Source organism: Ovis canadensis, chromosome 1 (genome assembly GCF_042477335.2).
Source record: "Ovis canadensis isolate MfBH-ARS-UI-01 breed Bighorn chromosome 1, ARS-UI_OviCan_v2, whole genome shotgun sequence".
NCBI classification, from domain to species: domain Eukaryota; kingdom Metazoa; phylum Chordata; class Mammalia; order Artiodactyla; family Bovidae; genus Ovis; species Ovis canadensis.
In genome coordinates, this window is record NC_091245.1 from 70,577,461 (window position 1) to 70,591,685 (window position 14,225).

Genomic DNA, 14,225 nt, shown 5'->3' on the forward strand with positions numbered 1-14,225 from the left:
AAGGAGATCAGTCCTGAATATTCATTGGAAGGACTGATGCTGAAGCTGAAACTCCAATACTTTGGCCAACTGATGCAAAGAACTGACTTATTGGAAAAGATCCTGATGCTGGGAAAGATTGAAGGCAGGAAGAGAAGGGTACAACAGAGGATGAGATGGTTGGATGGCATCGCTGCCTTGATGGACATGAGTCTGAGTAAACTCCGGGAGCTGGTGATGGACAGGGAGGCCTGGCGTGCTGCAGTCCATGGGGTCACAGAGTGGGATATGACTGAGCAACTGAACTGAACTGAACTGTTGAGGAGCACAGGCTCTACAGTGCTCAGGCTTCAGTAGTTGTGGCACACGGGCTTAGTTGCCCCATGTGGAATCTGCCAGACCAGGGATCAACAATTTTTAATATAGTATTTTCTATACTGGTGGTGGTGGTGGTGCAGTCGCTCAGCTGTGTCTGACTCTTGCAATCCTGTGGACTGTATGTAGCCTGCCATGCTCCTCTGTCCATAGGATTTTCTAAGCAAGAATATTGGCGTGGTTTGCCATTTCCTCCAGGGGATCTTCCTGATCCAAGATCAAACCCTCATCTGGAGCACTGGAGAAGAATTCTTTACCGCTGAGCCACCAGAAAAGCCCTGCTCATTTATGACCCTCTTCCAAATTCATCTTATCCAAGAAACTCTGCCAAACCACATATTAAAACTCTCTCTTCCTGAAACCTCAACCAAAACTCTCTGCTTTAAATCTTTCAAATATAATAAGCAAAGGGGCACAAAGTTAAAATCAACACACACATAAAACCGACATGAAGTTATTATCATGTGGCACACCAAGCTTTCCATCTTACCCAAATGCTGACAGCCAAAGAAATCCCTTTTAAAAGCACTTTCTAGGAAATGATCATCAGAAGAGGGCAATTTCTATTGCCAGGTTTGTATGAGCTAACATTAGGTCTTCTTTTTGCGGTTCACATGGACCAGGTTCAAAATCTCTAGCTCATAAATTCTCTTTCCAGGAAATTGCTCTCATGCTTCTATTTTCTATCTCCATACCAACAGGAAGAGACCAAACCTAAGGACAAGTCATTTTAAAACAAAAATATCAATAACTATCTCAGCAATAAAATAATTTTAAAGCTGAGCAGAGTTAATATTCAGAATACATTTACATATAGTATTAACTTCTAATTATCAAATAATATGTCTATTTTTCTAATCTTATTCAAGCTTCTTCCAGCCAAAGGAAAATGCAAAACTCTCTTAAAGAAAAAAAAAATTACTTCATTATGGCCATGATAGAGTAACAGTAAAGAGATTTACTCCCTCCCAAGAAACAACCAAAAAATACTGGACAAGATATATCAACTATATGAGAACAATGTTTCTTTTTTTGAAAGACTCCGGACAACAGGCAACAATGAACAGCTATTACTGAAACTCAGGAGATAAGTGAAGTCCTAAGATTGCCATCTTACCTGTCTTGAGAGTTTCCAGATCCTGGCTTGGGCAGGGAAAATCAACAGAACCTAGTGAACTTTCTCAACTGAATGGATAGAGCTGAGGGCATGAGGACACCAAGATAGCTAGAGTCCAAGGAACAGAATACCAGAAAGGTAAGTATACAAACAAGATCTTCAGAGATTGACAGAGGGCACCCATTAAGTATTCAGCTGTGTACTGATCAGATATGTATGTAAGTAAAGTACCCAAGGCTAGCGATAAAAGCCACCATTCACACAGGGCCAGGAATAGTAACTGTCCCCATGGGTGAGACTGAAGAATCTGTTTCAAGGCATACTGTGTAGAGTACACAAAAAGGTCATGCCTCGGGAGGAGGGAATAACAGCCCTAAGCTGTGTACTTCTGCGTGTTCATCGTGCTTAGTCACTCAGGTGTGTCCAATTCTTAGCAACTCTATGGGCTGTAGCTCATCAGGCTCTTCTCTCCAAGGGATTTCCCAGGCAAGAATACTGGAGTGGGTTGTTATTTCCTTCTCCAGTGGATCTTCAAAACCCAAGGATTGAACCAGCACCTCCCTCAATAGCAGGTGGATTCTCTTACCACTGAACCACCTACCAACTCACTCAAGAACAAATTCTTTCCAAGTAACTTAACTGCATTCTTGGGCAAAGCTCAAGAATCTTTATAGGAAAACAGCCAAACCAAATAAGGTAAAATTCACAATGTGAGACATCCAATCAAATATTATCAGGCACACAAAGAAGCAGAAAAATGTAACTAATGAGAAGAAAAAACAATTAATCAAAAGCAAACTGAGGATGAGATGGTTGGATGGCATCACCGACTCAATGGACATGAATTTGGGTAGACTCCGGGAGTTGGTGACGGACAGACCTGGCGTGCTGCAGTCCATGGGATTGCAAAGAGTCGGACACGACTGAGTGACTAAACTGAACTGAACTGAAAATGATTTTGATAGAAATGTTAGAACTACCAGATAAGGCCATTAAAAGGTATTAACTCTGTATTTCTGTATGTTCAAAACTTAAGTAGAGACATACAAACACCACTGAGCTCCACCTTCTAGAGATGAAAAATGGGAGAGATGAAAAACACACTGGATAGGATGAATGGCAAATCAGACATGGCAAATCACAATGTACAGAACCTGAATACAAAGCAATAAAAATTTTCCCCAAAATGAACACAATATTAATGAGCTATGGAACAATTTCAAGTGGCCTAATATCTGTGTAATTAGTCACTGAGGAGGAGGAAAGAAAAGAATTTTAAAAATTTGAAGAAATGATCAAAAAGTTTTAAAATTTGAGGAAAATTGTAAGTCTACAAGAAATTCAACAAAACTCACAAGTAAGAAACAGGAAGAAAACTACAATTAGGCACTTTAGAATCAACTTACTTAAAACCAGGAATAAAGAAAAAATCTTAAAAGGAGACAGAAAGGAAAAAAGACACATTATCCACACAGAAACAAAGATAAGGATTGCATCCGATTTCCTGATGTAAACACTGCAAAAGTGAAGTCAATGACACATTATTATAGCACTGAAGGAAAAAAAAGAAAAAAAGAAAAAAAAACCCTGTCAACCTAGAGACTTTTACTCAGAGAAAATATTTTTAAAAATCAAAGGCAAAATGAAGACTCAGACATATAGGAGCAGCCCACACTACATGAAACATTCAAGGAAGTCCTCTGTGCAGAAGGAAAATTCTATCAGTTTGAAATCTGGAGCTAAAAAGATAGAACCAAAAAACACCAGAAATGGAAGCTATATAGGCAAACATAAATTTATATAAAAAAATGTAAATTTTTTCCTTATTTCCTTATTTTTTCCTTATCAATCTCATTAAAAGGTAAGTGACTGTTGAAGCAAAAATAACAATGTAGCATGGGGTTTAAAACATACACAAAAGTGGCTTTCCCTGGTGGTCCAGTGGTTAAGAATCTGCCCTGCAACAGAAGGGACACCAATTCAAACCCTGGTCTAGGAAGATACCACATGCTTCAGGGCAGCTAAGCCTGTGCCTCACAACTACTGAGCCTGCACTCTATAGCCTGCACACTCCAGTCATTAAACACGCATGCCCTAGAGCCTGTGCTCCAAAACAAGAGTAACTGAGTGTGAGTGATAGTTGCTCAGTCATGTCCAACTCTTTCCAACCCCATGGACTATATATAGCCTGCCAGGCTCCTCTGTCCATGGAATTCTCCAAGTAAGAATACTGGAGTGGGTTATCACTTCCTTCACCAAAACAAGAGAAGCCACTGCAATGAGAAGCCCACGCACCAAAAGAGAGTACCCTCTGCTTCCACAACTAGAGAAAGCTTGCACGCAACAATGAAGACCCAGTGCAGTCAAAAGTTTAAAAGTTAACCAAAAAAAACATATACGAAAGCAAAATGCATGACAAAACTAGCACAAAGGACCAGAGAGGAGAAATGGAAATGTACTATTCTCAGTTTTTATGCTACATATGAAGTGGTATGAGATCTCTTGATGATAGAATATGTAAGTTAGTTAAGGATATACACTATGACTCCAGCAAAATAACAGTTATAAATAACAAATTAACAAAAGATAAAACAGAATCATAATATTTCATTCAGTCAAAAGGCAGAAATACTAAGATAAAGAACAGAAATATAACCATATCAATAATTACATTAAATGTAAACGGTCTATTTTACTCAAAATCTGGAAAACACTGTGTTCAGTAAAAGAAGCTAGTCACAAAAGACTACCAATGAAATGGCCAGAATAAGCAAATCCATGGAGACAGTGGTTACCAGGAAGAAGGGTGAAAAGGGGAGACTAATGGATACAAGGTTTCTTTTGGGAGTCATAGAAACATTCTGAAATTGGATAATGGTAATATTTACACAACTCTGTGAGTATACTAAAAACTACTAGACTCTACACTTTAAAAGGGTGGATTTTTATGGTAAGTGAATAATTAAAAGCACAAGAGCAATACAATAAGAATATTGGCAAAGGGTTCTAAAACAATAATAAGCATAAATTTTCCTAGACCCAGCCCTGCAAGATTCTAATCCCAATTTCACTCCATAAGGAGTAAGTATATGATTTGCTCTGGCCAATAAAATGTAAGTTGAAGTTATGTATATCACTCCCCAGTAGATGTTTTAAGATGTATTTCCTCTATATCCATTTCCCATTTAACATAAGCCTGGTTTATCCTGCAGAGTCTGGTCACTGGTCCAGAAATTAAGAAGTGTGCAATAAATATGTACTCAGCCTAAAGTTTGAGATGAACATAAATGTAAGCAAGAAATAAAATTATGTCACAGTTGTTTTAAAAGTGATCTAACTACCATAATTAAAAGGTAAAGACTGTCAGACAATTTCAAAAAGCAAGAGCCACTATATACTGTCTAACTGACAAACTGTAAAGATAAAAACAGAAAAAAAGTAAAAACAGAAAAGTATATAAACTACTAACACTATTCAAAAGTTACAATGACTATATGAGATAAAGTAGATTTCTACAGCAAACAATATTACTAGGAATAATGAAGGCATTTTGACAACAGGATGTAACAATTCTAAATGTTTATATATACAACAATTTAACTTCATATTATATGAAACAAAGACTGATAAAATTTAAAGAGAAATAAATTACAATTATAGTTGGAGGTTTCAATACCCTTCTCTCAATATCTGATACAACAAGTAAACAGAAAATCAGAAAAGATACGGTAGACTTGAACAACACCATCAATCAATTTGCACCAATTAACATTTATAGAATATGCTGCCAAATAACAGATGAGTATACAATCTTCCCAAGTGCACATAAAACATGTATTAAAACAGACTATACTCAGAACTATAAAACAAAGGGATTCTGCAAAAGCAGAGCTTCAGGAGAAATGTATACCATTAACCACTTAAATGAGAAAAGAGGAAAGATCACAAAAATATTACAAGGGCATAAGACATTACAAACAAAACCCAAAGACATTAGATAACAACTACAGACTGAGCTTCCTCCTGAACACACATGCAAAAATTCCAAACAATATTTTAGCTCATCAAACCCAACAATATCCTATAAAGACAATATGACTAAGTGGGGTTTAACTTCAAAAAAAAAAAAAAGTAATCTGTCAAATTAAAAGAGGAAAACAACTGATCATTCCGATAGATTCAGGAAAAACATTTGACAGCAACATCTATTTCTTATAAATTCTTAACAAATGAGAAACAGGAACTTCTTCAACCTGATAAAAAGTCGTCTACAGAAATCTACAATTTACTCATTTTTAATGCTTTCCCCTTCAGTTCAGTTGCTCAGTAGTGTCCGACTCTTTGCAACCCCATGAACTGCAGCACGCCAGGCTTCCCTGTCCATCACCAACTCCCAGAGCTTGCTCAAACTGACGTCCATCTAGTTGGTGATGCCATCCAAACATCTCATCCTCTGTTGTCCCCTTCTCCTCCTGCCCTCAATCTTTCCCAGCATCAGGGTCTTTTCCAATGAGTCAGTTCTTCACATAGGTGGCCAAACTACTGGAGCATCAGCCCTTTCAATGAATATTCAAGACTGATTTCCTTTAGGATAGACAGATTGGATCTCCTTGCTGTCCAAAGGACTCTCAAGAGTCTTCTAACACCACGGTTCAAAAACATCAATTCTTCAGTGCTCAGCTTTCTTTATAGTCCAACTCTTACAGCCATACATGACTACTGGAAAAATCATAGCCTTTGACTAGATGGACCTTTGTTGGCAAAGTAATGTCTCTGCTTTTTAATATGCTGTCTAGGTTGGTCATAGCTTTTCTGCCAAGGAGCAAGCGTCTTTTAATTTTTAATTAAAATAATTTTAATTTTAAACTTTCCCATCAAGATTGAGAAAATTACAAGGCTATCTGTTCATTATGTGTATTCAAATTTCTACTGGAAGTACTAACCAGCTGCAATAAGGCAAGAAAAAGTATAAAAGGTATTCATATTATAAAGATGCAAATGTGCTTTTATTCATGGACCACATGCTCATCTATATAGAAAATCTAATGGAATCTAAAAAAAAAAAAAAAAACACTACCAGAACAAGTGAATTTATCAAGGCAACAGAATGCATGAATGATAAAAGAAAAAAGATTGTATTTCTATATGCTGACAATGAACAATCAGAAATTAAATTTACAAAAACAATACCATGGACAAATAACGAATAAAAGAAAAATATAATGTGTTCATGGGTGGAAAGCACCATTGTTAGGAATTCAACACTATTCTGATCAAAATCTCAGCAAGTGTTTTTGTACAAATTACTTGACGTAAAATTCACAAAGGTATGATAAGGAGCAAAAACAGTCAAAAGAACAAAGACGATTAACATATCTGATTTCAAGACATTATACAGCTATAATATTCAATAGTGTAGTATTAGCATTAAAGTAGAAAAATTAATTAATGGAACAGAAAAAGAGCCAAGAAACATACATACACAGACAACTGATTTTTGACAAAAATGCAAAAGTAATTAAGAGGAAAAAGGACAGTCTTTTCAACAGATACAAAAACAAACATGCATACTCAAAAACAACTTTGATTTATCCTTTGTTTTGGACTATGGTAAACGTAAAACTTAAAACTTAACACAGAATTCTATCTGTGTGACTCTGAGTTATCAAAAGCACAGTCTATAAAAGAACAATTTCAAATTGGACTTAATCACAATCTAAAACTTTTGCTCTTCAAAAGATACTGCTAAGAGAATAAGCCACAGATTGTGAAAAAATATTTGAAAAGCATATACACAGAAAAAGAACTTGTACCCAAACTATATAAAAAACTGTTAAAACACAGTGAGAAAGCAAACAACCTAATTTTTTTTAATGGGCAAAATTTGGAACAGACATTTAATCAAAGATGATTTATCAATGGCAAATTAGCACATACAAAAAGTGCTCAACACCAACAGGGAAATGCAGTTAAAACCATAAAATATAAATACCTGTAAGAACAGCTAAAATTAAAAAGACTGACTATTCCCAATGTTGGTAAGGCTGCAGAAGAGCAGCTATGTTCATACACTGATGATGAGAATGTGAAAAACTATAGGCCCTTTGGAAAACAGTTTGACAATTAAATATAGTTCTACCATATAAACCAGCCATTCCATTCCTAGGTATTTATTCAGGAGAAATGAAAGCATAAATTGATACAAAGGTTTGTACACAAAAGTTTATAGCATTTCACAACAGGTAAGTAGGTAAGCTGTGATATATCCATACAATGGAATACTGCTGCTGCTGCTGCTAAGTCACTTCAGTCATGTCTGACTCTGTGCGACCCCATAGACGGCAGCCCACCAGGCTCCCCCGTCCCTGGGATTCTCTAGGCAAGAACACTGGAGTGGGTTGCCATTTCCTTCAATGCATGAAAGTGAAAAGTGAAAGTGAAGATGCTTAGTTGTGTCCAACTCTTGGCAACCCCATGGACCACAGCCTACTAGGCTCCTCTGTTCATGGGATTTTCCAGGCAAGAGTAAATACTACTAAGCAATAAAAAGAAATGAACCATTCATATGTATTAAACACACATGAATCTCAAAACAGTTCATTTGGAGAATAATGAAATAACCCATTAAAAAAGAGTATATACTGTATGATTCTATTTCTATAAAACTGTAGAAAATGCAAACCAATCTACAATGACCAAAAGCAGATCTGTGGCTATCTGGAGATACAAACGGAGATAACAGATATGTTCATTTTCCTGATTTTGGTGATAATTCCTCAGGTATATACTTATGTCCAAACTTATCAAATTGTATACCTTAAGTATGTGTACTTTATTATGTCAATCACATATCAAAAGAGCTGTTAGAAATTATCTCTGCAATTATCCTTATTTTGACTGAACATAAAAAGGTGCTCTTTCAGTAACTCTTTTTGTAGCTGATGCCCTAAAGAACCATTCAGGGAGAATTTAGATAATTTGCTGCATTAAGTAAACAAGTCTACAGCTATCCAAGTCTGAAGAAAATTTTAGTCTGATTTTAGTTTTAAGACCAACTCCTCAAAAAAAATACTTGAAAACTTCTGTTAATTTACTCTGATTTTTAAAAAACTCAACTTTTTTTGGCCCCTCAACATGGCTTGCACGATTTCAGTTTCCTGATCAGGGAATGAACCAAGGCCATGGCAGTAAAACCCCAGAATCCTAACCCTAGGCTATCAGGGAACTCCCCTAAACATTCTTAATATGGACAAATATTTACAATTTTGATTATGACACACATACATATATGAATGGTTAAGTGCAGATGACAATTAAAGAATGACAACCCAAGCAACCTCACTTACCTATTTTGTTCCTCCAGTTTAGCCAGGAGTTCTAAGTCGTCTGGACTCAACTGTGATGGTGAAGATGGTGAAAGGGCTGGTGTTGACAGTGTGGTAGACGAGGATGTAGTGTGTAAGGAAGCAGATGGACTTGCCACCTGACTGGCCATCTGGCTGACTGTATGTGACACTGTGTTCTTCACCCATGAGAGAGTAGAACTCAACTTTTCTGCAACCTTGTCTGTCGCCACCTAAGAATAAAAATAAAATTTACATATATTTCAGTTTTATTTTATGCATTACCAAGAACTTGATAATCCTCATTAGTTTTATTTGAAAACCAGCCATCAGAATATTCTCTTTGAGTTAATAAAGGTAACACCTGCTTTAGCAATGACTGTTCTAACACACAGCTTTTGGAAACTCCATATTTCAGTTCTGTAGCATGCATAAATTAAAACAGTGATTCCCACACTACAGGCTGAAATCCATCAGGGAGTGATAAAATAAATTTAACAGGTAACATCAGCATTTTTAAAAAATGAAAAGGAGCAGAAAGTATCAGTGTAAAGATACATTGTCACAAAATTTCTGCCTCAGTTACATATATGTATTGTGTACTTCATGTATGTATATGTGGATATGTTGAGTTGGAATATGAAATACATTCTTCATTTGGGTTGTAGTCAAAAACAGTTGAAAGCCAAGGAGTCAAAACATGTCCATTAGGTGATCAGGATAGGGAAATCCTATAACATGACCAACAACTCAACAAAAACTAGGCTTAGCATAAATAAGATTAAATGAGATTCATAATAAACCTTCAAACTACTGAGTGTTTTCGTAGAAGAGGATTTAGTTATAGAAGAACAAAATTATGATAAATGTTTTGAGTTAACAGAGTAAGAGAGTTTCAGGGTACAATTTTCAAACAGAACTAGTCAAAAATAGAATAGGATGCCTAGAAAGAGTAGACATTGTCTGCCAATGGCTACAATTAAGAATCAATTATAAGAGTCAAAAGTTAACAGTTGACTGAAGATGAATTTCTGCTTTAGGTGGGCAACCAGGACCAGAAAATCCTTTCAAATCCTAAATCCTTTCCATCTGCAAGATTCAATGAAATATACAACCATGTAACTGATATATGCTTCATAAATCATGCCAGTGTCTTAAGCAGATGTGCATACAAATCTGAAATTTTACACAAAAGGTAAATGACCAAAACACTACAAACTATATTCTATGTAGACGTTCTCAGCTAACCTTGGTTTCATATAGCAATTTATACACACACAAATTAAAACATCAACATATATATAAATAAAAAGGCCACCCAGACTATCTTAGCAGATACTACTCTCTCCTCATAGGTTGCCCCAGTCTTGCCTTCTCACCTCATCAACAGATACATGACCTACCTCTAATTTTCATTTCCAATAACTTTTCTATTTTAGAACTTACTTCCCCTGGAATGGGATGAGGGAGTTCTTTTTGTTGAGGGAAGAACCCCCAAGAAAGACAAGCATGATGAAGTAGGGGAATCAAGGAAAAGAAGTATGGAGCAGATCTTAGGGCTTCCAGGCAAACAAACAGTCCTCACCAATGAACAGACTTGCAACACAGTTTATTAGGGTAAAAGGTCATATAGGAACCAAATAATTTAGCCAGAACTTCCTCTGTACCAGGAAATGGTAAGAGCCGTGGCAGTCCAACAAAACAGCCTCTTGTGGTTTGTTATCCTACTGATCTTTTCTACATAGTTACAAATACAAATTCAATTGTGAGGATAGCACTACTTTGCATCCTCAAAGCACACTATATTGTAAAACAGAAAACCTAACATGTAAAATTTACAGAAAAATGTTATCCTTTACTATTAATTTCAAATATAATTAACAACTTTCAAGAATTAATACTTATAACACAGACCTACTGTATAGCAGCATAGTGAACTATATTCAATATCTTATAATAACCTATTATGGAAAAGAATCTGAAAAAGAATATATATATATAACTGGATCACTTTTATATGCACCTGAAATACTGTAAATCAACTATACTTCAATTTTAAAATACATATGGAAATAATTTTTAAAGAAAGAAAGCTTTACACTTCCCTTATATAAAAGTTCTCTACTCCAGCTAACTGTAGCAAAGGCAAAAGACATGTATTATTTGCTTTATTTTAAAAAATAAATTTATCATACCCCTTCTACATACTGTAGCAACAGGCTTCCATTTAAAGAGTTTGGAATAACCAAGAACACAATCCTGATATCCTTTCAACCTTGATGAAATGAAATTCAGTCTATAACTACTGAAGGTTCAACAACCCATCTTTAGCATTTTAAATTCTTAACTCTAACTGTAGTATTAATTGCAGTTCCACTTTAATAATGTTTAATACTCATGGTTGTAGAAATCCCACAGGACTGAGTTATTTTTCATATATCATCATGTCCTATTTTTTCTTTAACTCTACTTTTTCAAATCTCTACCCTGCCACCTCTAAACCTCTTTCCTTCATCTTATGTGAAACTGTGTCATGAAGACACAATAAATCTGACAATGCAATTATGTCACAAAGTTTGTCACAAAGTTCCTGTCTACCTCACAGAGGTGTTATGCATTTATTTTTAAACATGAACATACTTTGAAAAGATTAAAGCCATCATCAAGAAGGCTTAGTAATCAGGCACAAAAGGCCACATAGCATATGATTCCACTTACATAAACGAAGCAAACCTAGAGAGAGAAAGTAGTTTAGTGACCTGGAGAGATTGGAGGAGGGGGTATGGAAAATGACCACTACTGGGTACAGTTCTTCCCAGAGCGATGAATATGCTCTGAGATTGGACTGCAGTGAGTTATACAGCTTGGGAATACACTAAATGCCGCTGAACACTTTAAAAGAGAGAATTCTATGGTATGTGAATTATATCTCAATTTTAAAAGGGCTTAGTCGATCCGAAAAGTTTTACATAACGTATAATTCCAACTATATAACATTCTGGAAAAGACAAACTGTGGAGATAATAAAAAGATCAGGAGTTGGGCAAGAGAAGGGACAAACAGCCAGAGAACAGAGGACTTTCATGGCAGTGAAAATACTTTGTTTGCTCAGTTGCTAAGTCATGTCTGACTCTCTGCGCCCCACTAGGCTCTTTTGTCCATGGAATTCTCCAGGCAAGAATACTAGAGTGGGCTGCCATGTCCTCCTCCATGGTATCTTCCCAGCCCAGAGATCAAACTTACATCTCCTGTGTCTCCTGCCATCGGCAGGCAGGTTCTTTACCACAGCCACCTGGGATGCCCAGAAACGAGTATGATGATTCCTCAAAAATGTGAACATAGAATTATTATATGATACAGCAATTTCACTTCTGGGAATGTACCCAAAAGGATTAAAAGCAGGGACTAAATGAGGTATTTATACACCCAAGTTCACAGCAGCATTATTCACAATATTCAAATGGCAGAAGCAACTCAAATGTTCATTAATGGAGGAATGGATTTTTTAAATGGCAATGAAATATTATTCAGCCTTAAAAAAAAAACTCTGACATATGAATGAACCCTTAAGATATTATTTCAAGTGAAATAGTTCTATCACTCAGTCATGTCCAACTCTTTGCAACCCCGTGGACTGTAGCTTACCAGGATCCTCCATCTATGGGATTTTCCAGGCAAGAGTACTAGAGTGAGTTGCCATTTCCTTCTCCAGGGGATCCTCCAGACCCAGGAATCGAACCCGGGTTTCCCGCATTGTAGGCAGACGCTTTACCATCTGAGCTACCAAGTGAAATAAGCAAGTCACAAAATCACAAAAATGTCATGATTCCACTTATAGAGGTACGAAAGAGCAGTCAGATTCATAGAGGCAGAACGCAGAATGGTGGCTACCAGGGAAGTGGGAAATGGGAAGTTTAATGGGTTCTCTAGAAGTGGATAGTGATGATGGTTGCATAACAAAATGAATGTACTTAATGCCACTGAACTGTACACTTAAAAATGCTTAAAATGGTAAACTTTCGTCATGTACAGCTGGCCCCTGAACAATGCGAGTTTGCACTGTGTCTATGTGTTAGTTGCTCAGGCATGTCTGACTCTGCGACCCCATGGACTCTGGCCCACCAGGTTCTTCTGTCCATGAAATTCTCCAGGCAAGAATACCGGAGTGGGTTGCCATTTCCTTCTCTAGGGAATCTTCCCGACTCAGGGATTAAACTCCAGTCTCCTGCACTGCAGGCAGATTCTTTACCATCTGAGCCACCAGGGAGTGGGTCCACTTATATGCAGGTTTTTTGCAGCAAGTATGTACTACCCAGTACCGCAAGATCTGCGGTGGTCTAAATCCAAGGATGCAGAAGCATGAATACAGAGGTTGATTGGTAGTAATACATGGATCTTCAACTGTATGTGGGTCAGTGCCCTTAACTACCATGTTGTTCAAGGGTCAGCAGTGTATCACAATTAAATTTAAAAATGAAATTTACATCTTTCATTTTCATCCTTTTATTAGTAATTTGTGTCTTTCTCTCTTTTGGTCTTTGTTAGCCTGGCTAGAAGTTTATCAATCTTTTCAGAGAATCAACTTTTATTAATAGTTTTGTTGATTTTTCTGTCTTCTTGTTTTCAGTTTTACTTACTCATACTCTAATTTTAATTTCTTTTCTTCTACTTGCTTAAGGTTTATATCCCTCTTTTTCTCTGGTTCTCTAAGCTGGAAGATTAGAATACTCATTTTGTGTCTCTCTTCTGTTTTAAAATATATTCAAATGCTCTAAATTAACCTCTAATACTGCTTCTGCTACTTTTCATTTTGCTTTAGTTGAAAATATTAAAAATTTTTCTTTGGACATTTTTTTGGATCCATGTGTTATTTAGAAGTGTGTTTTTTAATCTCTAAATATTTTCATTTTCCAGCTATCTTTCTATTATTTCTAACTTAATTTCATTGTGGTCTGAGAGCACATGTTCAGGTGTGCTGAACCATATGACCCAGAATATAGTGCATCCTGATGACTGATACATGGATGCCAGAAAAGAACGTATACTCAGCGGTTATCAGATAAACATCATAAAATACAGTTGACTGATGGTATTGTTCACCTGTATCCTTACTGACTTTCTACCTGCTGTATCTAAATTACTGAAAAACAGGTGCTGAAGACTCCAACCATAATGGTGAATGTGTCTATTTCTCCTTGACATTCTACCAGCTTTTGCCTCATCAACTATGCCTTTTTGGGGACTTGACCCTTTATCAATACATAATGTCTGAAAACTTTTCTTCTCAAGTCTGCTTTGTCTGAAATTAACATAGCTACTCCAGCTTTTTATTGATTATTCAAAAAAGTAAATAATTTATACAATACATAGGTGGGTTAGAAGGCCATCTGGTTTCCAGTTTCTGACTGTTT

At 36.3% G+C, this 14,225-nt stretch overlaps 1 protein-coding gene across 13 annotated transcripts in view; it reads right to left on the reverse strand.

The window, feature by feature from the left end:
- The window catches only part of EVI5 (ecotropic viral integration site 5), a 227,493-nt gene that overhangs the window by 157,143 nt on the left and 56,125 nt on the right, over positions 1-14,225 (reverse strand). For all 13 annotated transcript variants that reach the window (XM_069597978.1, XM_069597976.1, XM_069597977.1 and 10 more), the window contains exon 2: positions 8,818-9,047. In XM_069597978.1, coding sequence (XP_069454079.1) covers positions 8,818-8,966 — 149 coding nt within the window. In that variant the 5' untranslated portion in view covers positions 8,967-9,047. The remainder of the gene's footprint in view (positions 1-8,817; positions 9,048-14,225) is intronic.